The 27,540-nt window shown below is 34.6% G+C and overlaps 1 protein-coding gene across 1 annotated transcript; it reads right to left on the reverse strand.

Annotated features, from left to right (window-relative positions):
- Positions 1–101: 101 nt before the first annotated feature.
- On the reverse strand, positions 102–13,144 carry LOC138708893 (uncharacterized). The gene is made up of 3 exons (XM_069839200.1): positions 12,928–13,144; positions 1,912–2,329; positions 102–366 (listed from the first exon to the last, which is right to left on the reverse strand). The coding sequence occupies exons 1-3, from the start codon at positions 13,142–13,144 to the stop codon at positions 102–104; spliced, it is 900 nt and encodes a 299-aa protein (XP_069695301.1).
- Between the last annotated feature and the right edge of the window lie 14,396 nt (positions 13,145–27,540).

Consider the following 27,540-nt stretch of genomic DNA (forward strand, 5'->3'; position numbering starts at 1 on the left):
ATACAAGCAGAACAAGGGAAACATAAGTAGGAAGAAGGTAAATAAAGGAAGGAACAGGGAAAGGCACGGATAGCAAGCCGTACACCTCTCGACTAGTGATTTCACCCACATTCCCTTGTACCTGCTATGGAGGGTTGCGTGACCAGCAGGCTGACGCTCGGCCCGCTGTCGGAGGCGGTGCTGGAGGTGGAGGGCCGCTGCTCCTGCCGGTAGTACTTGGGCTCCCCCGTGCGGGAGTCACGCCGCCTGTGGTGGTGGTGGTGATGGTGATGGTGGTGGTGGTGCAGCTTGGGCGTGGAGGGCGTCACGGCCGACGACGTTGTGACGGAGTCCCGGCGTCCGGATCTCGATGATTCGCCAGAACCCCTGAAACAGCAGCGAACTGGTGACTGCAGATGTTCCTAGACGGCTAGTCACGTGATCTAACCAGACTTGGTGTCTATACACATTTACAATGAAATAGATGTATTGCTCTTAAGAACTGATTCAGGCGTTTCACATAGTTGTCAATACAAAAAGTGTCCATGTGATATAAGCGACGGAACAGTAATACAAACGTGTTACCCCAAATTTCGCTCTTTGAATTTGTCTACTTTTATGTACAGTAATATGATAATTATAATTTTGTTGATGCCAAATGAGAGGCCCAAATACCACTTATCTGTGTACAAAAACTGAGACAGATCCATGAAGTATCTCCGAGATATTTAAAATTTTGTGAAAGGTTTACAACCTGCAGCACCGCTACTTTATGGTCCACCTTAAGATTGTTTCCATCAGAAACAACGACGATCCTTGTTTAAAAGTTTGTGTTGTTGTGCATGTCACTTGAAAACTCGCCCAGTCCGTAGATCAGTGGATAAAAAAAAACTAGACGGGTTTTGAAACCACAGTCTTCAATACAAACCAGAGTGTTACCGTTGTAACCATAATAATAATAATAATAATAATAATAATAATAATAATAATAATAATAATAATAATAATAATAACTTACAAATGGCTTTGAAGGAACCCGAAGGTTCATTGCCGCCCTCACATAAGCCCGCCATTGGTCCCTATCCTAAGGAAGATTAATCCATTCTCTACCATCATATCCCACCTCCCTCAAATCCATTTTCATATTATCTTCCCATCTACGTCTCGGCCTCCCTAAAGGTCTTTTTCCCTCCGGTCTCCCAACTAACACTCAATATGCATTTCTGGATTCGCCCATACGTGCTACATGCCCTGCCCATCTCAAACGTCTCGATTTAATGTTCCTAATTATGTCAGGTGAAGAATACAATGCGTGCAGTTCTGTGTTGTGTAATTTTCTCCATTCTCCTATAACTTCATCCCTCTTAGCCCCAAATATTTTCCTAAACACCTCATTCTCGAACACCCTTAGCCTCTGTTCCTCTCTCAAGGTGAGAGTCCAAGTTTCGCAACCATAAAGAACAACCGGTGATATAACTGTTTTATAAATTCTAACTTTCAGATTTTTTGACAGCAGACTGGATGATAAAAGCTTCTCAACCGAATAATAACAGGCATTTCCCATATTTATTCTGTGTTTAATTTCCTCCCGAGTATCATTTATATTTGTTGCTGTTGCTCCAAGATATTTGAACTGCTCCACCTCTTCAAAAGATAAATTTCCAATTTTTATATTTAGGCTGATAATAATAATAATAATAATAATAATAATAATAATAATAATAATAATAATAATAGGCTAATAATAACAAAATAATAATCATAATAATAATAATAATACTAGGCTAATAACAATAAAATAATAATAATAATAATAATAATAATAATAATAATAATAATAATAACAGGCTAATAATAACAAAATAATAATAATAATAATAATAATAATAACTTAATAGGCTAATAATAATAATAATAATAACAACGACGTACCTGCGGGAGCCCCCGAACGTGGTGGAGTCCCGTCTGCCGCTCCTGGAGGACTCCCCCGAGCCCCGCCGCTGCTGGGACGGCTCTCGTGGCGTGATGACCGTGGTCGACTCCCGCCGCGACGACCAGAGGCGCGCCAGGTCGGAGCGGAAGTCGCTGATGGCCGTGGAGTCGCGCCGCGCCTTGGCGTGCTTCAGGCCGGGGTCCGCCGACGACTCCCGCCGCTTGCGGAGCGCCGCCACGGTGGACGAGTCGGTGGTCGAGCTGCGGCCCCAGGGCAGGCTCTTGGCGATGTCAGCCAGCGTCTCGCGGCGGTGCAGCTGGGGGTCCTTGGATCGAGAGCCGCGTGTGCTGCCGCCCCACTCCCGCAGGATGTCCGTGAGCTGCGCCAGGGAGCTGCGGCGCCGCCTTGTGACCGTGCCTGCAGGTCAGAGCGCCCAAGTGATTTATTTAGCACAAATTAGCCTAGAAATGCTGTAATTCGTCAATTGTAATGCTTGCTACGAATTAATTATTATTGAAATAAACCAGAAAGTATAACTACTACAACACATGGAACAACATTACGACTAATTCCATAAACACCTGGCCGGAGATCGAATTCAGGCCGCTTGGATTGAAACCACCGCGTTGTATTATGGGCATATTAGTGGCTTATCCACATTATATGATTTAATCCAATGCTATTGCAAAGAATGTAAAACAATTGCATAAAATTGTAAAAATTGTAGAAAATTACTAAATTGTAAAACTATAAAAATTTGTAAAAATTGTAATTGTAATATTGTAAAATGTTGACTTGTTCCACATCTTAAAGTTTCTTTGCTCATGTAAGATCTATGGAATAAAATAAATGAATGAATGAATGAAAAGGAAAGTAAAATTATTCTTTCCTACAAGGGGACAAGACTAACTGTAGTAACTTTCGAGGAATATCACTTTTGTTGACGTCGTACAAAATATTGTCCAATATTCTTTTGACAAGATTAACTTCATATGCACATGAAATTATTGGGGATCATCAGTGTGCTTTAGGCTTAATAGATCGACTATTGATAAGATTTTTTGTATTCGACAGATAGTGAGAAAAAAATGGGAGTATAAGGGTACAGTACATCAGTTATTCATAGATTTCAAAAAAGGCATATGACTCTGTTAAGAGAGAAGTTTTTGAATTTGGTATTCCCAAGAAACTGGTTCGATTAATTAAAATGTGTCTCGGTGAAACGTACAGCAGATGCACTATCATCTTTATTTATTAACTTTGCTCCAGACTATGCCATTAGGAAAGTCCAGGATAACAGAGAGGGTTTGGAATTGAACGGGTTACATCAGCTGCTTGTGTATGCGGATGACGTGAATATGTTAGGAGTAAATCCACAAACGATTAGGGAAAACACGGAAATTTTGCTTGAAAAAGTAAAGAGATACGTTTAGAGGTAAATCCCGAAAAGACAAAATATATGATTATGTCTCGTGACCAGAATATTGTACAAATGGAAATATAAAATTGGGAAATTTATCCTTTCAAAAGGTGCAAAAGTTCAAATAGTTTGGAGCAACAGTAACAAATATAAATGGCATTCGGGATGAAATTAAACGCATAATAAATATGGAAAATGCCTGTTATTATTCAGTTGAGAAGCTTTTATCATCCAGTCTGCTGTCAAAAAATCTGAAAGTTAGAATTTATAAAACAGTTATATTACCGGTTGTTCTGTATGGTTGTGAAACTTGGACTCACTTTCAGAGAGGAACATAGGTTAAAGGTGTTTGAAAATAAGTAGGAAATTACGAGTATTTGGAGGTAAGAGTGATGAAGTTACAGGAGAATGGAGAAAGTTACACAACGCAGAACTGCACGCATTGTATTCTTCACCTGACATAATTAGGAACATTAAATCAAGACGTTTGAGATGGGCAGGGCATGTGGCACGTATGGGTGAATCTAGAAATTCATGTAGAGTGTTAGTTGGGAGACCGGAGGGAAAAAGACCATTAAGGGAGGCCGAAACGTAGATGGGAGGATAATATTAAAATGGATTTGAGGGAGGTGGGATATGATGATAGAGACTGAATTAAACTTGCACAGGATAGGGACCGATCGCGGGCTTATGTGGGGTGGCAATGAACCTGCGATTTCTTTAAAAGCCATTTGTGAGTAAATATTATTATTAATTTATTATTAATTGTATTTATTATTAATTGTCATTATGGAGTGTAATTAGTTACCACTGCAAGCGAGTATTTATTCAGTTGGAGTGTGAATAAATACGAGTGCAATTAAACTGCATTAGTACACTGCCTCCTTAATTCAGAGCTGCACCGTGATGTCAAGGTTTTATAAAAAAATAGTCTATGAAAAAGATCATAACTGAAGCATACATGCCCGAAGCTTCCTCGTGTGTAGTATGGGCTTGAGCTTTGAGACACGGCGTAAGTTTGATTCACCTTGCATATTAGGCAACTTCTCCGACTCCTTTGCGTGCCGGGTACGCTATACGAAATCTTGTAGGCGTATCAGAATCTTTTTTTTTTTTGTTTTTTTTTTTACTTCCTTCTATTTGTCTTTATTTCTTGCTCCTTTTCTTTACTTCCTTCTCCTTTTCTTTATTTTCTTTTTCTTTTTTACTTCCTTCTATTTTTTTGCTGCTTTCTTTTCTTTACTCTCTTGTCCTTTTATTTACTCTTGTCCTTTTATTTACTTTCTTCTCCTTTCTCTACTTTCTTCTGCTTTTCTTTACTTTCTTCTCCTTTTCTCTACTTCCTTGTGCTTTTATTTAATTTACTTTTTTTCCTTTTCTCTACTTTCTTATCCTTTTCCTCTACTTTCTTCTCCTTTTCTTTACTTTCTTCTCCTTTTCCTTTTTTTCCTCTCCTAATACATTTTTATTTTCTTCCCTGTACTTTTGTTTCCTTTGCTTCTCTTTTATTTTTTCCCCTTTTCTTTTCCTTTCCCATCTTTCCTTTATTTTTCTTTCATTTCTTTCCTTTTTTTCTTTTCAATTCCATTCTGTTCCTTTTATTTTATTTTCCTTTCCTTCAATTTCCTTTTCTTTGTTTTCTTTTTTCCCTTTTCTTTTTTCTTTCTTTCCTTTCTGTTCTTCCATTTTTCCTTCTCTTTTCTTTCCTTCCTTTTCTCTTCTTTCCCTTCCCTTCCTTTCCTGTTTTTCCATTTTCCTTCTCTAATATCTTGAAGCAAAGCAGGAGAAAGGACACGCACTAAAACCCGAATGTTTACCCGTTATAGCATAATATGCTGTGTAAGCAGCGCCATCCCGCCTTGTATATGAGCTCATGAGAGAGACATATTTCGTAGATGACATCAGATCGCAGCTCTGGCTATCATCCACAGGACCCTACCAGGAACTGGTAAGCATAAGAGACCGGAAGAAGAAGGATATAGACCTGGAGTTCTGCACCACATCAGCCATGCTAGACGACAGCTGGACCAGGGAGTGTGACATCAAGACTCGCAATACACGGGTTTCATCATAAAATATGTGAGAACAACAAGTTCCATGAACCGACCGAAGACTGCAAATGTGTGCTGTGCGGGCAAAGATGCAGGAAATACCACTTCATAGCGTGTGCGAAGAGAGTTGAACCAATAACAGACTGGCAAAGACTAAACTTGGACATTAATGCTTAACTCGAGCGCATTTTTCTCATTATTATTGTATGTTGTGTGCCTGGTAGTTTCAGAATTCTTCGACACTTTCAACACGAGGCCTATGAGAGAACAAATAAGAAATAATATCCAAGAAAGTACGTCTATTCGTCTAACAAACATCATAACAACGTTGGAATATGATCCGTTGCTAAAAATTTTTATAAGACTAAGAAATGGAATATTTTGGAGTCGAGATATCAGACTAGAACTTAAGAAGGCTGTTTTTGAAAGTATTCTAAGATATTTTGGAGTCTAGATATCAGACTAGAAGTTAAGAAGGCTATTGTTGAAAGTATTCTGGGATATTTTGGAGTCGAGATATCAGACTAGAAGTTAAGAAGGCTGTTGTTGAAAGTATTCTAAGATATTTTGGAGTCTAGATATCAGACTAGAAGTTAAGAAGGCTATTGTTGAAAGTATTCTGGGATATTTTGGAATCGAGATATTAGACTAGAAGTTAAGAAGGCTATTGTTGAAAGTATTCTGGGATATTTTGGAGTGAGATGTCAGACTAGAAGTTAAGAAGGCTATTGTTGAAAGTATTCTGGGATATTTTGGAGTGAGATGTCAGACTAGAAGTTAAGAAGGCTATTGTTGAAAGTATTCTGGGATATTTTGGAGTGAGATGTCAGACTAGAAGTTAAGAAGGCTATTGTTGAAAGTATTCTGGGATATTTTGGAGTCAAGATATCAAACTAGAAGTTAAGAAGGATATTGTTGAAAGTATTCTAAGATATTTTGGAGTCGAGATAGACTACAAGTTAAGAACGAAATTGCTGAAAGGATTCTGGGATATGTTGGAGTGGAGATATCAGACTTGCAGTTAAGAAAGCTATTGTTGAAAGTATTCTGGGATATTTTGGAGTCGAGATATCAGACTAGAAGTTAAGAAGGCTATTGTTGAAAATATTCGGGGATATTTTGGAGTCGAGATATTAGACCGGAAGTTAAGAAGACTCTTGTTGAAAGTATTCTGGGATATTTTGGAGTCGAGATATTAGACTAGGAGTTAAGAAGGATATTATTTAAAGTATTCTGGGATATTTTGGAGCCGAGATATTAGACTAGGAGTTAAGAAGGATATTGTTGAAAGTATTCTGGGATATTTTGGAGTCGAGATATTAGACTAGAAGTTAAGAAGGATATTGTTGAAAGTATTCTGGGATATTTTGGAGTCGAGATATCAGACTTCCAGTTAAGAAGGCTATTGTTGAAAGTATACTGGGATATTTTGGAGTCGAGATATTAGACTACAAGTTGAGAAGGATATTGTTGAAAGTATTCTGGGATATTTTGGAGTCGAGATATTAGACTAGAAGTTAAGAAGGATATTGTTGAAAGTATTCTGGGATATTTTGGAGTCGAGATATCAGACTAGAAGTTAAGAAGGCTATTGTTGAAAGTATTCTGGGATATTTTGGAGTCGAGATATCAGACCAGAAGTTAAGAAGGCTCTTGTTGAAAGTATTCTGGGATATTTTGGAGTCGAGATATCAGACTAGAAGTTAAGAAGGCTATTGTTGAAAGTATTCTGGTATATTTTGGAGTCGAGATATCAGACTAGAAGTTAAGAAGGCTATTGTTGAAAGTATTCTGGGATATTTTGGAGTCGAGATATCAGACCAGAAGTTAAGAAGGCTCTTGTTGAAAGTATTCTGGGATATTTTGGAGTCGAGATATCAGACTAGAAGTTAAGAAGGCTATTGTTGAAAGTATTCTGGGATATTTTGGAGTCGAGATATCAGACTAGAAGTTAAGAAGGCTATTGTTGAAAATATTCGGGGATATTTTGGAGTCGAGATATCAGACCGGAAGTTAAGAAGACTCTTGTTGAAAGTATTCTGGGATATTTTGGAGTCGAGATATTAGACTAGGAGTTAAGAAGGATATTATTTCAAGTATTCTGGGATATTTTGGAGCCGAGATATTAGACTAGGAGTTAAGAAGGATATTGTTGAAAGTAATCTGGGATATTTTGGAGTCGAGATATCAGACCAGAAGTTAAGAAGACTCTTGTTGAAAGTATTCTGGGATATTTTGGAGTCGAGATATTAGACTAGGAGTTAAGAAGGATATTATTTAAAGTATTCTGGGATATTTTGGAGCCGAGATATTAGACTAGGAGTTAAGAAGGATATTGTTGAAAGTAATCTGGGATATTTTGGAGTCGAGATATTAGACCAGGAGTTAAGAAGGCTATTGTTGAAAGTATTCTGGGATATCTTGGAGTCGAGATATTAGACTAGAAGTTAAGAAGGATATTGTTGAAAGTATTCTGGGATATTTTGGTGTCGAGATAGACTACAAGTTGAGAAGGAAATTGTTGAAAGTATTCTGGGATATTTTGGAGTCGAGATATCAGACTAGAAGTTAAGAAGGCTATTGTTGAAAATATTCGGGGATATTTTGGAGTCGACATATCAGACAGGAAGTTAAGAAGGCTCTTGTTGAAAGTATTCTGGGATATTTTGGAGTCGAGATATTAGACTAGAAGTTAAGAAGGATATTGTTGAAAGTATTCTGGGATATTTTGGAGTCGAGATATCAGACTAGAAGTTAAGAAGGATATTGTTGAAAGTATTCTGGGACATTTTGGAGTCGAGATATCAGACTAGAAGTTAAGAAGGCTATTGTTGAAAGTATTCTGGGATATTTTGGAGTCAATATATTGGACTAGAAGTTAAGAAGGATATTGTTGAAAGTATTCTGGGATATTTTGGAGTCGAGATATCAGACTAGAAGTTAAGAAGGATATTGTTGAAAGTATTCTGGGACATTTTGGAGTCGAGATATCAGACTAGAAGTTAAGAAGGCTATTGTTGAAAGTATTCTGGTATATTTTGGAGTCGAGATATCAGACTAGAAGTTAAGAAGGCTATTGTTGAAAGTAGTCTGGTATACGAGCGGAAGAATGGACGTTAACCGAAAGACAAAGGGATCGGATTAAACTGTAGAAATGGACGGAGAAGCGTACGATCCTTCCGAATTGAAAGAGTCCGTAATGAGACGTTAAAGAAAGAATGGAAGTCTATGACAATACCATAGATTGCCTAGAAACTCGATCGTTACATATTATGATCACATCCTGCGAATTCCCACGGATAGATGGCAGAAGAAATTAATAAATTAGTTTTCACTTAACTAGATGGTAGGAAAAAAAAGGTCGGCCTCGATTTACTTGGAGGGGGAATATTAAGAAGAACTTGGAATGTAGGGGATTGGAGGGCAACATGTGAAAGGCTAGACCACAACGGAGAATGCGATTAAAAGGCAAGCACTGATAAAAGTGGATACAGAATACAATACTTATAAGAATGTGACGTAGACCATTGATTTTAATAAGCAAGCAACATCAGATTCTGAAATTTTGGCAAAATAAATCATTTTAACACTCAAGCAAGAACACTAAACTTGATGTTAAATGTATCTCGAATGTAACAAGCTTTTACCGACTTCTATACACAACACACCTTTAGCCAATATCAAGAGCAAATTGGACTGGCTATAAACAAAGCCAGAACCTTGCAACGATTCAAAAGTAGTGTGAACCAATGTAATGGGAACACAATTACAAACGTCAAGGAAGTACTGGATTATAAAGACAAGATGATGAAAATCATACGAAGGTTCCAAGACAGAAATTGCTTACGAAAATACCTTAACAGAAATTAACAGAAAAATAGTATATAGAGAAGAGAAAGGCATTATGCAGAAAGAAAACATCAATGTTATATGAACAATAAAATGCAGTAGGGTAGCGAAAATCGGCCGAAAATATGTGTAAAAAGCATTCTGACCTAGTGCTGGTACCTAGCGGTGAAACAAGAAATCAATAAACACAACTCAAAGTTTACAAACTTCGTCCAGGATAAACAGCGCAGTTTACACTGTTTTTTAACAATTGACTATCGCTTTACACAATATTCAGGTCAGCAAAGACATCTTTATCCCTTAGATTTATTTGATTTTGTGACATTAGTTAATACAGGTTTGTTTGTTCAATACAGAGGATAAATGCAAAGGTCAATATTATATTTTTGTGTTCAACATGACAGGTAAGAAGGTTGTTTTGTTGACTTTTCATCAGTTAAAATTCGAGGCTATATTAATAAACAGGGTTAGAATATTTAGATGTGCATCTTTTTCATGCAGGGTAAATTAAATATATTATCTTAATGTACCGAAGTACATATGATATGAACGGGGTGGGTATCCGGTGTGGCTTAGTGGATAACGCATCAGCACGTAGAGCTGAAAACCCGGGTTCAAATCCCGGCGCCGGAGAGAATTTTTCTCCGTTCCATTACTCTTTCATCGTAGGGTAAATTAAAGCTCTTTGAGAGAAACCGTGTGTGGAGTGTTGCCTCCAGATGCGAATGGAGACAATCTTGGAATACCTTTTTGTTCCTCTTTTTGGGGCCTTTATCACTTTTCGCTTCACTTTGCCCATATTTCTCTTTTCTGCCCTTTTACTGCTACATCTTATTATGTGTAGCATATTTTGTAATTTAATTTACATTTGAATTTCACTGCATTGCAATTATTTTGTAATACGTATGATGATAGTGAAAGCGGAATTGAAGACAAAGCACCCTGTAACAATGGAAAATGCCACTCGTTGACCGTTGTTAAGCAAGTTACTTCCACTTTGGTCGCGACGCTGTTATTCCCGGCGTGACTCCTCCTCTTTGCTTACGTCTTAGAAAGTGAAGGCTCTATAAAGTCTAGGTAGGTAGTGTCGTTCGCCATTTTTGTTCTTTCGTTGCCTAGCTACCATACGAGGAATCTATTTGCCACACCGTTAAACATTATCATGTCGTAGCTCCTATGATAATAAATCAAACGCACTGTAATTCAGCAAATAATTGAGCGGCAAATAACGTCTTCGTGTGCTTTCTACGAACGCCAACGAAAGAGCCAAAATGGCGGGCGATTATATTAAGTATTTATCAAGCCTTAGGAAATGCATGACGACGTCATCAGCGAATCACAAGACGCACACGTTTAAATGTAGCCGACCTGCAACGTGATTGGCTGCCGGAAATAAAAGCGACGGGACTATAGATGTATCTGTGAATCAACAATGTGTTAGCAACGAATTCTCATTTTAATTAATCTCACTGGAATCAGTATCTGCTGTAGTGAATGTAAATTTTTTGCTTCACAAGTTTAATACAAGATTTCGTCATGTCGAAGGTATCAAAATCCAGATTCTTCATCGTGGCTGAGGAATTTAAGCAGAATTTCATAAAAACTGGTGCAACTGTTATATGATGCACTGTTTTCTCTGCTGAATTGTACTGGTATGTACAGAGGTGTGAAAATTATTAGAATAATCTTAATTTTCAAGGTTTTTTAATAGTTCCTTCACAAATATTAATTGAATTGATGAATATTGGTATATATTACTATACTGATGTAGGATATATTTACTACTAACAATGCCGGAAAGCATTGTTGTACATTGGTATTTTTCTTATTTTACAATTGTTATGGGAATTCAGAAATTATTATATTATGTTGGCGGAATTGGAAACATAAAAAATTATATGCACAAAACAGATGAATACGTTCATTTGAACCTTCACAACAATGTAAACGCAAAGAACAATTTGTTTAAAGCATTTCTTAATTAATTTTTTATGTTTCCAATTCTGCCAACATAATATAATAATTTCTGAATTCCCATAACAATTGTAAAATAAGGAAAATACCAATGTACAACAATGCTTTCCGGCATTGTTAGTAGTAAATATATCCTACATCAGTATAGTAATATTATATACAAATATTCATCAATTCAATGAATATTTGTGAAGGAACTATTGAAAAACCTTTAAAATCAAGATTATTCTAATAATTTTCACACCTCTGTAAGCTATTGATACTCAATACAGCCTAATATTATAGAGAAGTATGTAGTTTCGAATTAATTGATTTCAATTAGATAAAATATGAGAAAGACCGTTTGCCAAAACAGTTCAGTGAAACAGGACCTGTTTGTGTCATTTTAGCAGCTTCCCCCTCCTTTTTCCCTATGAAAATTGCCCTAAAATCTTAACCCTGCTAAAAAAATAGGTCGATTTCTTCGCTGGACATTGTTCGTTTATTAGATTATTCTGAACTTGCTTATTTAACGACGCTGTATCAACTACGAGGTTATTTGGCGTCGATTTATTTAATTTATTGGGTTATTTTACGACGCTGTATCAAAATGAAATGAAGGTGATAATGTTGGTGAACTGAATCCAGGGTCCAGCACCGAAATTTACCCAGCATTTGCTCGTATTGGGTTGAGGGATAACCCCGGAAAAAACCTCAACCAGGTAACTTGTCCCGACCGGGATTCGAACCCGGGCCACCTGGTTTCGTGGCCAGACGCGCTGACCGTTACTCCACAGGTGTGGACTATTTGGCGTTGGGATTGGTGATAGCGAGATGGTATTTGGCGAGATGATGACGAGGATTCGCCACAGATTACCTGACATTTGATTTGCGGTTGGGGAAAACCACGGAAAAACCCAAATAGGTAATCAATCCAAGTGGGGATCAAACCCGCGCCTGAGCACAACTCCGTAACGCCAGACAAGCGCCTCAGCCGACTGAGCTACGCCGGCGGCTTACTTACCTACTTACTTACTGGCTTTTAAGGAACCCGGAGGTTCATTGCCGCCCTCACATAAGCCCGCCATTGGTCCCTATCCTGAGCATGATTAATCCAGTCTCTACCATCATATCCCATCTCCCTCAAATTCATTTTAATATTATCCTCCCATCTACGTCTCGGCCTCCCCAAAGATCTTTTTCCCTCCGGCCTCCAAACTAACACTCTATATGCATTTCTGGATTCGCCCATGCGTGGTACATGCCCTGCCCATCTCAAACGTCTGGATTTAATGTTCCTAATTATGTGAGGTGAAGAATACAATGCGTGCAGTTCTGTGTTGTGTAACATTCTCCATTCTCCTGTAACTTCATCCCTCTTAGCCCCAAATATTTTCCTAAGCACCTTATTCTCAAACACCCTTAACCTATGTTCCTCTCTCAAAGTGAGAGTCCAAGTTTCACAACCATAAAGAACAACCGGTAATGTTACTATTTTATAAATTCTAACTTTCAAATTTTTTGACAGCAGACTGGATGATAAAAGCTTCTCAACCGAATAATAACAGGCATTTCCCATATTTATTCTGCGTTTAATTTCCTGCCGAGTATCATTTATATTTGTTACTGTTGCTCCAAGATATTTGAACTTCTCCACCTCTTCAAAAGATAAATTACTAGACGTTTTATTACTGAAGGAACTGTTGAGCCGTAATTTGAACACCCTGTATAAGAGTGAGGACCTGAGCTGGGGGGCGAGGTCTCCTGGGTCTCCGTGGGCGGGCTGATGCTGGTGATCTGCGCGGCGGAGTCCCGGCGCCCCGCACCCAGGCGCTGCCTCAGCGTGGACTCCTCCACCTGCTCGCGCACCAGGTCGTCCCAGCCGTTGCCCCCCTGCCACACCAGCCCCACCTGGTGGCTCAGGATCGGCAGGTTGCACACGAAGCAGATCGCCGTCATCGTCCTGCAACAGCAACGAACTGCGGTCAAGCAGCTGCCGAGGCTCTGGACTTCCCTAGCCTTGCCCTTCACTCACTTCTAGAAGATCTTCTTGAGGGAAACGGATTGTTGAACTGTGAGCGTGAAGTAGTATCACCAGAATTCTGCATAACTAGAAATCTGCGATTAAGGGAAGACTCTACTGAAAATCATGAAAATGTTTCTAAATTTTTTTTAGCTATTTCACTTATTCAGAATTTATATTTTCATACCCCAAATGGATTCAGCTCAATTCTGATTACAAATACTCGTATGTTTACACTTTTTAAATTAAGGCTGGAAGGGGGCGTGGAATTTAAAGAGCTGTCAAAATTGTTTTTCATAGAAGAATTCTTTTTTAAAATTTATCATTACAAATCTAGTAACTTTTAGTTGGCTCCCTGAAGTTACTAGATGAATGTAGCGGAGGAGAATATTAATTTACATAAATATTCATTTCATTTTCAAATCTATTTTTCTGTGTTCATTTTTGTTGATTCAACACCAACTTTCTTATGCCAAATATTAATCAATCTGGATGAAATTTTTACTGCAAGTATTTATGAGGTAGCTGCATGTTTCTATGCATTTATTCTGTGAGAAATGCTGCTAAGCAGCATTAAGAAAAATATTAATAAAATAAACTAGCAGCATTAATAAAAATATTAATAAAATAAACTAGCAGCATTAATAAAAATATTAATAAATAAACTAGCAGCATTAATAAAAATATTAATAAAATAAACTAGCAGCATTAATAAAAATATTAATAAATAAACTAGCAGCATTAAGAAAAATATTAATAAATAAACTAGCAGCATTAATAAAAATATTAATAAATAAACTAGCAGCATTAATAAAAATATTAATAAAATAAACTAGCAGCATTAATAAAAATATTAATAAATAAACTAGCAGCATTAATAAAAATATTAATAAATAAACTAGCAGTATTAATAAAAATATTAATAAAATAAACTAGCAGCATTAATAAAAATATTAATAAAATAAACTAGCAGCATTAATAAAAATATTAATAAATAAACTAGCAGCATTAATAAAAATATTAATAAAATAAACTAGCAGCATTAATAAAAATATTAATAAATAAACTAGCAGCATTAATAAAAATATTAATAAAATAAACTAGCAGCATTAATAAAAATATTAATAAATAAACTAGCAGCATTAATAAAAATATTAATAAATAAACTAGCAGCATTAATAAAAATATTAATAAAATAAACTAGCAGCATTAATAAAAATATTAATAAATAAACTAGCAGCATTAAGAAAAATATTAATAAATAAACTAGCAGCATTAATAAAAATATTAATAAATAAACTAGCAGCATTAATAAAAATATTAATAAATAAACTAGCAGCATTAATAAAAATATTAATAAAATAAACTAGCAGCATTAATAAAAATATTAATAAATAAACTAGCAGCATTAATAAAAATATTAATAAATAAACTAGCAGCATTAATAAAAATATTAATAAATAAACTAGCAGTATTAATAAAAATATTAATAAAATAAACTAGCAGCATTAATAAAAATATTAATAAAATAAACTAGCAGCATTAATAAAAATATTAATAAAATAAACTAGCAGCATTAAGAAAAATATTAATAAAATAAACTAGCAGCTTTAAGAAAAATATTAATAAAATAAACTAGCAGCAATAAGAAAAAATATTAATAAAATAAACTAGCAGCATTAATAAAAGTATTAATAAAATAAACTAGCAGCTTTAAGAAAAATATTAATAAAATAAACTAGCAGCATTAAGAAAAGTATTAATAAAATAAACTAGCAGCATTAATAAAAATATTAATAAATAAACTAGCAGGATTAAGAAAAATATTAATAAAATAAACTAGCAGCATTAAGAAAAATATAAATAAAATAAACTAGCAGCATTTCTCACAAAATAAATGCATAGAAACATGCAGCTACCTCATAAATACTTGCAGTAAAAATTTCATCCAGATTGATTAATATTTGACATAAGAAAGTTGGTGTTGAATCAACAAAAATGAACACAGAAAAATAGATTTGAAAATAAAATGAATATTTATGTAAATTAATATTCTCCTCCGCTACATTCATCTAGTAACTTCAGGGAGCCAACAAAAAGTAACTAGCTTTGTAATCAGAAATTTTAAAAAAGAATTCTTCGATGAAAAACAATTTTGACAGCTCTTTAAATTCCACGCCCCCTTCCAGCCTTAATTTAAAAAGTGTAAACATACGAGTATTTGTAATCAGAATTGAGCTGAATCCATTTGGGATATGAAAATGTAAATTCTGAATAAGTGAAAGAGCTAAAATAATTTGGAAAAATTTTCATGATTTTCAGTGGAGTCTTCCCTTAAATAATAGTGCTTTTTAATAATTATTTTTTAAAGCTACAGTTTACTATGATTTTGAAAACTGTAAAATTATGATTATTATTATTATTATTATTACTATTATTATTATTATTATTGTTTATGTGGAGTTCCCCAAGGATCTACATTGGGCCCTCTATTATTTTTATTATTTATAGATGACATATGTAAAAGAATAAGTTCAAACTACCTGTTATTTGCTGATGATCTTAAAATCTTTCGCTCAATAAATAGTTCTGCCGATTGCCAAACTCTTCAAAATGATATTAACTCCATCGAACTTCGGTCTGACAATAATGGAATGAAAATTAATGAAACAAAAACTTTTGTCATTTCGTAGTCACGAAAAACTACTTCCATAAAATTTAATTATTCTCTTAACAACGTCTGTATTATTAGGAAAAATTCTATTAAAGATCTTGGTGTACTACTCGATTCTAAATTATACTTTCACGATCATGTTTAATATATTTATAATCATTCAATAAGAATGCTTGGTTTAATAAGGTCTATAACTTATTCTTTTTCTACTCCATAGTCACTATTAATTCTATACTTTACTTTGGTTCGTTCTAAACTTGAATATGCATCTGTAGCCTGGAATTCCATTACTTCAACTGATTCGGTGAAATTGGAAAATATTAAAAAAAAATTATTTCCTTATGTGCTTTTCGATTTATACCCAATTCCTCTGACTTTAGCTATGAGATTACCTGTACATATTTTAACTGTTGTAGCCTTTATGCTAGACGTCTAAATCTTGATTATCAATTTGTTTTGCAAAGTTATCAAGGGTGATATTGATTGTGAGTCTATCATAAACAATATCAGCCTTCGTATTCCTACAAAGGGTTTAAGATTTCAAAAAAATTTTTATAACAGAAATTCAAAATCGCTTTCTCCAGTCTGTAGATGTATAAAATATGCCAATTTGCATGGGCACAATTTAGATCCTTTTAAGGTATAGTTTCGTTTTGATTATTAGTATTTACTGTTCTTGTTATCTATTTTATTTATGTATGTTTTTGTTTATTTAAGATATTATTTAATTGTTTTTGTACCTTTGTATCTTCTGTTCGTGTATTTTGCTGAACTATAATTGGCCTCTGGCTGTTGTTCAACACACAAATATTAATAATAAATAAATAAATAAATAAATAAATCTCATTATTATTATTATTATTATTATTATTATTATTATTATTATTATTATTACTATTATTATAGAATTCTGTAACAAAGAGACAATCGCTTTAGAATTTTTTTTTATTACAGCGGTACTTTGTGCTTTCCTGAAATATTTAACATAACTTAATATTTGAGTCGAAGATCAACGCTAAGAAACAAATGGTGAAAAAACAAGATTAATAAAGCAATCACACTTAAGCAAGCAAACTAATACAACATAATGAACTGTAGCAAGGAAAACCAAAATAAACGCGAAAATGTATCTGGCCTGGCATTTTCTCCCAGTAAAATAGAGTTGCTTATTATATTCCACAATCTGTATATGTTACACTGCTGAGCTATTGCAAACTTGAAGTAAATTATTTAATGTGACATTGATATGCTGCCAGTCTATCAATGTCTGTATGTTACAATGTTGTTCTATTTCTAAATTTAAGTTTAATGTGACATAAACTTGTCAATGTCTATATATGTTACATTGGTGCTCTATTTAAGAGTTAATTTTTAATGTTACATAATTTAAGATACCTATTGTGTATACTTGTCAATATCTCCTAGTATCGCTGTTTTGAGTACAACTCTAAAAGAAATTCAGAATTTGTTCACACACTGAGCTCTGCAGATAATCAACTTCGTTACTGTAACACAGTCCTTTTATACAAAGGAATTGGTCATGGTTTACTTCCCCAAAACTCCTGCATATCTAACTGGACGTATATAGTCGTCAAGACGACCGAGGTGGAAGACAAAGAAGACACTGAAATGTGTATCATATGAATACAGAAAGTTTTATGATGACATAATTCTACTGCCTGTATGTGATTAAATTACTATCAAAGAGAGAAAGAGAAATAACTCGTCCGGCCTTAATTAAGGATGACCACGAGGTTCGGAAATTAATAGCAAATAAATATAATCAATTAAATATGAATATTGTTATAAAAATAAAATGTAATAATTAAGCACCATTGATTATCAATTATAAAATAAAATCTTAGAAGATGACTATAAAATTATACTTATAAATAAAAGATTTTATTTAAAATTAGTACATCAATGCAAAATTTTGCATCAATGTAGAAGTCCTGATCTTTTCTTTGTATGTTTTACAGTTTAAACGGTGTGTATTAACATGTATTTTCAAAATTGATATGCTATGTTCCATTTTTTGTATGAAACCTTCGAATAAAAATAAAATCATTATAATATATCTTCAATGTTTTATTTTATTCCTGAAAAGCATCTCTGTCGGTGATTTTAAAATAAAATTTTCTGGATGTAAACTGACTCAATTTTTGTTCTGAGTAACGTAAAATATGCATTACATACATGTAAACAATGCTTCTAAAGCGTAATTTGTATAACTAACAATTAAAGATTTTATTTTATTTTTGTGTTTCTCTCTCGAAAGTACAGAAAAAGTGACTCAGATCGCTTTCTCAAAATAAGCTGTTCATTTTTTCCCCTTATATTTAAACTCCATTTCTCATAAATCATGAACGGAGTCCAACTTTTAGATCAGCAACTGTTATTCTTCTGTTTACATTTGATTAGAAAGTGTAAAACCAGATGGCAGAGACATGCTTCAACAATGGCGCTGCAAAGATTGAGCTGTTCTCGCCCACCTGCAATGCACAATGTTATCATGGATAAATATAAAGGATGCGAAACTGCGGTCAGCACCATCTGGCGGCGGGGGGGGGGCTGAAATAAGATGATCAGCGTCCAACGTCGTAGGTGGTGAACATTAGAACTACGTGTTGGGTACATTACCCAGAGTTCTCTATTTATCCTTTCGAGATATTCTTCGAGGAGAGAAGATGGCAGACAGAAACTTTTTAATAAGTGAATATAAAGTGATACTACGTGTGTGTATGAACAGTGATGTGTATGGACGTTGTAAAATAGTGTTGTTGAATGTATTGTAAAGTAATAGTAATATAATAAATTGAACTATCTAAGTAGTTCTTGCAGACTTTTCCATTGTGCTGTACAATAAATACCCAAAGAATACAATCCCAATTATCTAACCTTTTGCTTTATTTTTTGTCTCTGTCTGGTTATATTTTAATTGGGTAGTGTAAAATAGATCGTCTCTTTTATCTTCCTGTCGGCTCCAGTAAGAATTTTCAGCAGAAGATGCTGTGAGGAATAACAATGTAAATGTTTTATTTTAAATTGGGTTAGTTTTGAATATCGATGATGGTGGGAGGGAATACTTTCTGCAGAGTTTAACATTTTCGTCACCAGGTGCGCTGCTAAATGCATGAGTAATTATACGATGAAAGAGTAATAGAACGGAGAAAATTTCTCTCCGGCGCCGGGATTTGAACCCGGGTTTTCAGCTCTACGTGCTTCGGTACATTAAAATGATATATATGATATGTGTAAATCACTTCGTGATTTAAGACGGCGCTCATTCCATCGGATCCCGGCCAACTAGTCACTCATAACGAGTGCACCTCAGCACATGTCTGGACTTCAGTCCTACGTTCATAGACATCTATGACGTAGTGCAGAGGGCGTTCACTAGAGGGAACTCAAGAGTTGGAACTTAATCTGAAACGATTCTGTCCGACGCCGGGGTGGGTATCCGGTGTGGCTTAGTGGATAAAGCATCAGCACGTAGAGCTGAAAACCCGGGTTCAAATCCCGGCGCCGGAGAGAATTTTTCTCAGTTCCATTACTCTTTCATCGTATGATGACGCAGAATATCTGCATGGAAATATCATATGTACTTCGGTACATTAAAATAATAAGCATGGGTAATTAGTTACTCTTTTCGCTACTTGGTGTCTCTGCTAGATGTAATAACGCCGCTCCTCCCAACAGGTGGCAGCAAGATGAATTTCTACAACAGCGCCTCTAGTATGTGTTACGGGAAACTCAGCAAGTTTCGCATCCTATTATATATTCATCCATGATATTATTTTCTCGTCATATTTACACGGATAAATTCTGAAAAATTATGGATAACAGCATTAGATTACTGATTCTGTTTACTAAAAGGAAAGAAGTTCGCAGGATAACGGACTTCGATTTTTCGGTAGAGTTATTGATGTAGAACGAAGGGCAGCAAAGACAATTAGACAATTATTAAAGTTCTACTGATGGTTGGCCGCCTTCTTGGCTAATATACAATTCATCCTCCTGCTTATCATAATTCAGTGCAAATATTACAGACTCGTAACAATGAGGTCTCGAGTTTGAGTCCTTGTTATTCTTTTTACGATAACATAATATTGTTTATGTTTCCAATATTATCGCTGCAATTGTTTATACACATTATGAGTATTTTATGACAAAAAAGGAAGAGACCTAGTGTATTGTTTATTCCCTTAAAGAACTAGCTTAATAAAAGCGATAAGATGTTTATCCTGTATTTACAAGGATGGGATTGAAATAACAATGAAACCTTTAACCAGCCAACTTTCACCGTTTTCCTTTATTCATAAAGTACCTTGGCTAGTAAAGATCGATTGCTTTCCAGTTTGCTTCATCATAAAAACAGAAACGGATGTGATTTCATCTTCGCATCCTCACGCAGAGAGCGTTTAGCTATAAGAAAATAAAAATGAGGGGGCACTGCATCAAGAAAATAACATTGTCATTATACAGGGTGTACCGAGGTGGTATTACAAACTTTCAGGGATGATGGCGAAGGGCTCATGTATCAATTTGAGACAGGAACCCTGGTCCGGAAATGACCGAGTCGAAAGTTACAAGCAAAAATATTTGTGTGGAACTGAAATAATTTTATTCCTCTGTACATCTTATTTATGTGTATTTATCTGTACATCTTACGCATACTGTATTCATCTGACTTTGTTTACGTTGTCTACTTACAGTATTCCATTCAGTGCGCTGTCTGAGGGGTGGGGACAGGAAACTACACTAAAGCAATGCAGATAGCGTAATGTGTAACGGACATGGTCGGTCCTGATATGCACGTCTGTAGACAGCAGTGTATGTGTACAAGTTGCAGTGTCCAGTCGATCAGTCCTAGTGAAATGGAGGAGTACACGAGAGCGGAATAAGCAGACCTGATTTTCGAATACGGATGAGCGAATGGAAACAGTAGACAAGCTCACAGATTGTATCGGGGCAAGTACCCGCGTAGGAGACATCCGACCTATACCATCTTTCCACGCCTGTTCCTAAGGTTAAGGGAAGGAGGACACGTGTTGCGAAATTACAATTCCATTTCCACACAACTATTTTTGCTTATAACTTTCGACTTCGTCATTTCCGGACCAGGGTTTCTTATCTCAAATTGATACATGTACCCTTTCCTATCATCCCTGAAAGTTTGTAACACCAGTCGGCAAACACCCTGTACATTATTTCAAATTTCAGAGAAAAATGCTTATAAATAAACTGGTATGATAATTATAAACGTGCCATAATATGGAAAATAACAAAAAGACTAATGAACTAAACAGGTCAGGAGCTAGGGACCTCAAGTCCACGCAGTGAGTTAACGCTGCTACTCGAGTGATTCATGGGGAAGATAACTTAACGTAGAAGGCCGCAGACAGCAAATTTCGGTAGTAACTTCGGAACCTTTGATTTTTCAATAATTTATATTAGTTGCTATATTGCGCCTTTATTTTTTGCATACCTACAACTTTTGTAGTGTAATAATTTTAGACTGTACGTACTATGGCAAAATTTATATATTTTCGTGTGAAAAAGTGATTAATAGAAAATAATTGGTATTATTTTCATAACATTCTTGAAACTTAAGGGGAGGCAGAGGTGAATATTTCAAAATCCACAAAATTTATCCGATTTGTTTGAAATTGATCATGGATAAGTAGGCCTATGTTATTATTAATGGACATACCAAGTTTCAACTTTCTAAGTACAATCGTTCTGTAAATATTAATCATTTTATAAAACTTCAAATCGTTTGATATAAAATGCTCCATGCACCATATTGTAAGAAATTTTCAATATTTCTTTTTATTTATATGTTCAGAGAAAGTATATAAATAATGATAAGTATTTATTATGGGAATAGTATAGTAATACAGTTATCTTGGTTTTAATTTCATACTTTTAAGGGCACAAAATCAAAAACTATCATCGGAATATCAAAATAAAGATAATAAAAATGAAAAAAAAAAAAAAACAAATTTTCATTTTTTCTTCAGTTTTGTTCGAAAATTTCACCTCTGCCTCCCCTTAAACGTAAAACCACGTAGAGAAAATTTATAACGATTTTTAAGTCAAATTCAGGAAACTTTCCTGTCAGTGGGAAAGTTCATAATTTTTGTAGTAGGCCCTATGAAAAGCTTACTGGCACATTTTTTGACGTTGAGCGTTAAAACTATGTAAAGTAAAATAGTTTTGAAAAAAAAAAATGTTCTGACATCTTTAAATTCAAAAATTTCTTTTATTGAATATAAACTTTGTACACATCCTACGCAGTAATTTAATTGTACGCGCCATGCTTCTGAATGTACAGACAGATGCATATTTGCTGAAAAGAGAGAACTCTAGCGGCCGGCAGGAGAAACTTTCGTTTCCCTCCACTTCATCGCGACTACTGCGGTCTAGAAAATGCAGTAGGCCGTGGCTCAACATGAAACATAAGACGAATAACTTAATACTGCGCTGCTAAGATCCTGAATGGGAGATCTTCAACAATGTTAAACAGGGTTCCGTATTGCATCTGCAGAATTGATTACGACTGTGTGATGTTCTCTGTTGTGTCAAACAGAATTAGCGACATAATGTTTGTAGGGTCACTAAACAAGAAATTATTTAACCAACAAGAGCATCATAAAATTAAATTAACGAAATCAATTATTCGAGAAAGTACGTCATTCATCATATATGCGTGTATACAATTGTTATGAAGAAATACAAACGTCGCAGAACCTGAAAATACATTACACAATTCTCTCTATCCTAAAACACAAGTATGAAGTCCAAATTGGCAACACTGTTAGAGAATAAAAAGTACAGATTGCATACAAACCATCGCTGAAATTTTAACAACAAAATTAAACAGAGCAAACTATTGGCATTGCTGTCTTTGTAGATGCTTTCGTGGAGTAGAAGATGGCGTGACAATGACGTTCATCAATTGTTTCAGCAACATCATTGTCGCGCGCAGACTCTGTGAATAGCTTCAGAGCATTCCATAGCTTGTCCATGCACTGCGAATCGCTCTGTGAAGAAAATTCCGACAGCCATTCCTCTACATGCAGCCAGTGTCATGATTTATGTTGTTATTATATCTTCGGTTTCATTTCACGGCGTTGGAGGATACAGGGGAAAGAAATCAACACAAAACGTGAGGAATATGATTTAAATGAGACATTTTATGAGATTATAAGATATAATTATTCATAAATTTTGTTAATATCTACATAGATTTGATTGAAAATGATGTGTTATTAATAAGAAACAGGAAAATGTAACAGAGACTGATAAATTTAAAAGTAATATCAATTAAAATATTTCTTAATTTGAAGTAATTTATTATTTCGAAATGTCAGGAACCATTATAAATTACTGAGAAACTTTTGAAACAAAGTTCAACATGAAATTAAAATTTATTATTTTGAAATGTCAGGGACCATTTGAAATTACTGAGAAACTTTTGAAACAAAGCTCTACATGAAACTAAAATTTATTATTTTGAAATGTCAGGAACCATTTGAAATTACTGAGAAACTTTTGAAACTAAGCTCTACATGAAACTAAAATGTATTATTTTGAAATGTCGGGAACCATTTGAAATTACTGAGAAACTTTTGAAACAAAGCTCTACATGAAACTAAAATTTATTATTTTGAAATGCCAGGAACCATTTTAAATTACTGAGAAACTTTTGAAACAAAGCTCTACATGAAACTAAAATTTATTATTTTGAAATGCCAGGAACCATTTGAAATTACTGAGAAACTTTTGAAACAAAGCTCTACATGAAACTAAAATTTATTATTTTGAAATGTCAGGAACCATTTGAAATTACTGAGAAACTTTTGAAACAAAGCTCTACATGAAACTAAAATTTATTATTTTGACATGCCAGGAATCATTTGAAATTACTGAGAAACTTTTGAAACAAAGCTCTACATGAAACTAAAATTTATTATTTTGAAATGCCAGGAACCATTTTAAATTACTGAGAAACTTTTGAAACAAAGGGCTAAATGAAACTAAACATGCCATTGCATTCGCAAAGAATGAGGCTTAAAAACCATAAAACGCCATTTAATTTTATAATATTGTTCCTTCTGATGCTCATTTTTTCAAATGCAAAAGTGACATTACATTCACAGAATTTCTATATTTACTTGAAACGTTTATGGTCTTTGTGATTGTTATTGTGAAATGGTTGGGATTGTAAGGATGTTTGGGATTTGAAATAAAAGTTAGATATTTCTTTTCATTTCTGTCTTCATACTCCCCGCATTTAAATTTAACAAGGCGGAGCCTTCTCGTTAACTACTTCATAATCGCTTCCTCATTCCAGGAGGCCTAGTCTACAGACAACAATGCAATTGATAGTCGAAACGATTCACACATCGATATGACGCCAGTGAGTTGTTTGAAATTGTAATGAATAATAATACGTCATTACAGAGAATTGTACTTTTTTCAACGTGTAAAAACGTAGCTAAAAATTAAACTTAATAAATTCAATTGAATCCATGAATCCAATTCTCTGCAATAACATGTTGTTATTTGTTACAATTCCAAACAACTCACTGGCGTCATATTGATGTGTGAATCGTTTCGACTATCAATTGCATTGTTGTCTGCAGACTAGGCCTCCTGGAATGAGGAAGCGATTATGAAGTAGTTAACGAGAAGGCTCCGCCTTGTTAAATTTAAATGCGGGGAGTATGAAGACAGAAATGAAAAGAAATATCGAACTTTTATTTCAAATCCCAAACAAATATTCTGGCTGGTATCAAGGAAAGAGTTTATTTAAATTTTTGAGTTGAGCGCTACTGAAGCGAGGTCGACAAGCATTTCAGTGGCGTGGCTGACAGCTGGGGCCGAGAGGAATGGCTGAGGAGATCCAGAGGACGCTGGCAGAGCTCTAGCTAAGTCCATGCGGCATACTGCAGGCATTCTGTTCTGAGTGCATGTGTACCCACTAATCATGCACCACGTCCCTCCAGTGCACTGTGCAGGCAGCGTATTCGATATTTCAAATTTGGAAGTAGACTTGGATCATTTATTTAAATTAGTTTATAAATGAAATGCGACTTAGAGAATATATTGAACGGAGACATTTTTATTAAATTACTTGAATTAGAAAAATAAGGAAAGGGACGACCCTAACGTCCTCGATACACGATATCTTCCAGTGAAAAAAAGTGGAGAATGTGCAAGGAATTTTTCACTGTTTACCTGGTAATATCCTGAATGATCTGAGAAACAGTGTTACCAGATAAAAGTAAATCCGAACTGTAGGGAGATTTAATAAACAGGAGAAATTAAACAATTTCGCGAAGGAATTACTTAAAATGGATAGAATTTAATTTTCAATTGCAAATCTTTTTTTCACTTCGAGTCGGCCCTAAGAAAAGTGAGAAATATTTTGCATACATGGTAGCCATGAACATTAAAAGTAATGCTACTGTCACTGGTACTTGTTATATCCCTTCTGCTAAACTTCATCGTTGAAGCTGTAGGTCATTTTGCCAGTGGTGCACAAAGAAAAATGCCTGGTATTACCATGACACTTGTTTTTGTATTATTTTCGCTATTTATAGACTGTTTAAGGGATGATATTATGAGCGTAAACTTTGTTCATATTTACAAAAAAATACTCATTTTTGTCTTTTTATATAAAAATAATCAGTAACTTTTAATTTTATGGTCTGATTATGTTTCACAATTACAAACAGATTTTCATAAGGGAAAATAAACATTTTTAAGCTATTTTTCCACACTTATTTTGAGTGTATTTACTAGCATTCAAATGCTATGAACTCTAACAAATTTAAAACTAAGAAAGTTTAAATTTTTACTTCATGTTCTGAAAAGTATAATTAAGAAAACTGCATAGACTAATGGATAAAATAAGTATTTTCAAAATAAAAAAAATAAAATATACTATTTGGACACTAAAAAAATAAAAGTGTTTGAACTAGCTGGATTATTTTTCATTCAGGTCACTCATATATTTAAAATTTGAGTTATGACCCTACTGATAAAATACTTGCATATCAAAGGCGTTATACAATTTTCATTAAGATTTGTAGCTTATATTTTTTGAGGATATATACCTACAATTTGAAAAGTCAATTTTTTTCTTGTTAATAACTCAAATACTTTTAAACTGATAGTAATGAAACTTCGTGGGGTTGATGCTAATAATCACTTGCTGTATGAAAAAAATTGAAATGAATAAAATAGAAATTTCACCCTTTTCATTCCATAATAAACTTCAAAGATTTATTTCTTACTACTTAATGAAACTTTTTGTCATATCATTGTGAATATTTTGGGCCAAACAGTGACTTTTATGTGACTCGAACAAACCTGGCAACACTGTGAACAAATCCACGAAAAATACAATTCAGAAAGAGCCGACATCGAGGATTGAACTCCAGACTACTGGGATCCGAAACTAGTAATATTCTTCAAAAATTAAAAACGTCATTATCGCGATTTATGATAATTTAGGACACAACATAAGCATTATTACGTCACAAAACATAGCTACAGAAATCGTAAGGAATTATTTATTTGGGTACTCTATATTGAGCATGAGATGGTTCTTGTGATTTTAGCTTATGGTTTTAATTAAAATCCCATTCCAACTATTTCATAGCTTCTTCGATGCTTCACATTCATTATGATGAAAACAATGGGAGCAGACATAATAGTGACGAGATATCGATTAATTTCTTACATTATCGACAGTATCGAGGTGTTGAAAATATCGCCGTCCCATGAATAAAACATCTATACGCCAAGTCATAAGCAAAATGCAAGATATAGCAAATGTCCGAATCTACAGAATTAAAAGTAAAGCATTCATTTGTCAAGCTATTGTAGAAGAAAACCTACACATTGTTGTGATATAAAATTTGTGCTGTTGTTAATCCGTCATGCAAAAGTTCAGACTGACAGATGAATGTCACTGAGCGACATCCAATCCGACAGTCTAGCCAACATAACACGTCCCATTGTGTGTTTAGAGTCAAGTAAGAGTAATGCTTTGATTTTCTTTGGATTTTTGGAGACCTGTAATGTCGCAGACGGGGAGATTGAAGCGCCATTTCTCATTCTCAATTTCTCCGCTAGATGTCAGATGCGTCTGGAGATGGGAGAGTGGATCGAAGGCTGTAACATAACACCATGGCATAAGTATCAGCCGCGAGAAACACAGAAGAAACACCATCAAACTTTGTGACGTCAACAATCAGCAGCGGATTCTAACGTCGTACTCCGCAAATGAAAGGACGAAATGCGAGACCTCTAGCGCTTGTTTTATTAAATAAAGGAACTCGTTAAATACAAAACGTGGCAATAAAGAAAGACTATTGAACAATGTAAACAAATGCTGATACCGTTTGAAAGAGAATGAACAAAAGAAAAGGGCTATCTACTAGCATAACTCACTTTTTGTATTGCATTAATAACATTAATTTCTGCTGTTTTGTGTAGCTCCAAATATTATTAAATACAAAACGGAATTAAACTACACTAAAATATTATTAACATTCAAAAAAATTTTAAGCGTAGTAAAAAATTTTATCGTATTCGCTGAGGTGGTTAAATATAGAAAGAAGTCTTGATTATATAATATAA

The sequence above is a fragment of the Periplaneta americana genome, chromosome 1 (assembly GCF_040183065.1).
Source record: "Periplaneta americana isolate PAMFEO1 chromosome 1, P.americana_PAMFEO1_priV1, whole genome shotgun sequence".
In the NCBI taxonomy this organism is placed as follows: Eukaryota; Metazoa; Arthropoda; class Insecta; order Blattodea; family Blattidae; genus Periplaneta; species Periplaneta americana.

Excerpts from the sequence above, each read along its gene's own strand:
- LOC138708893 (XM_069839200.1), bottom strand. The coding sequence starts at position 13,144 with ATGACGGCGATCTGCTTCGTGTGCAACCTGCCGATCCTGAGCCACCAG. Across the intron at positions 2,330-12,927 it reads GACCTCGCCCCCCAGCTCAG|GCACGGTCACAAGGCGGCGC; the intron begins GTCCTCACTCTT and ends TCTGACCTGCAG. Across the intron at positions 367-1,911 it reads ACGTTCGGGGGCTCCCGCAG|GGGTTCTGGCGAATCATCGA; the intron begins GTACGTCGTTGT and ends CTGCTGTTTCAG.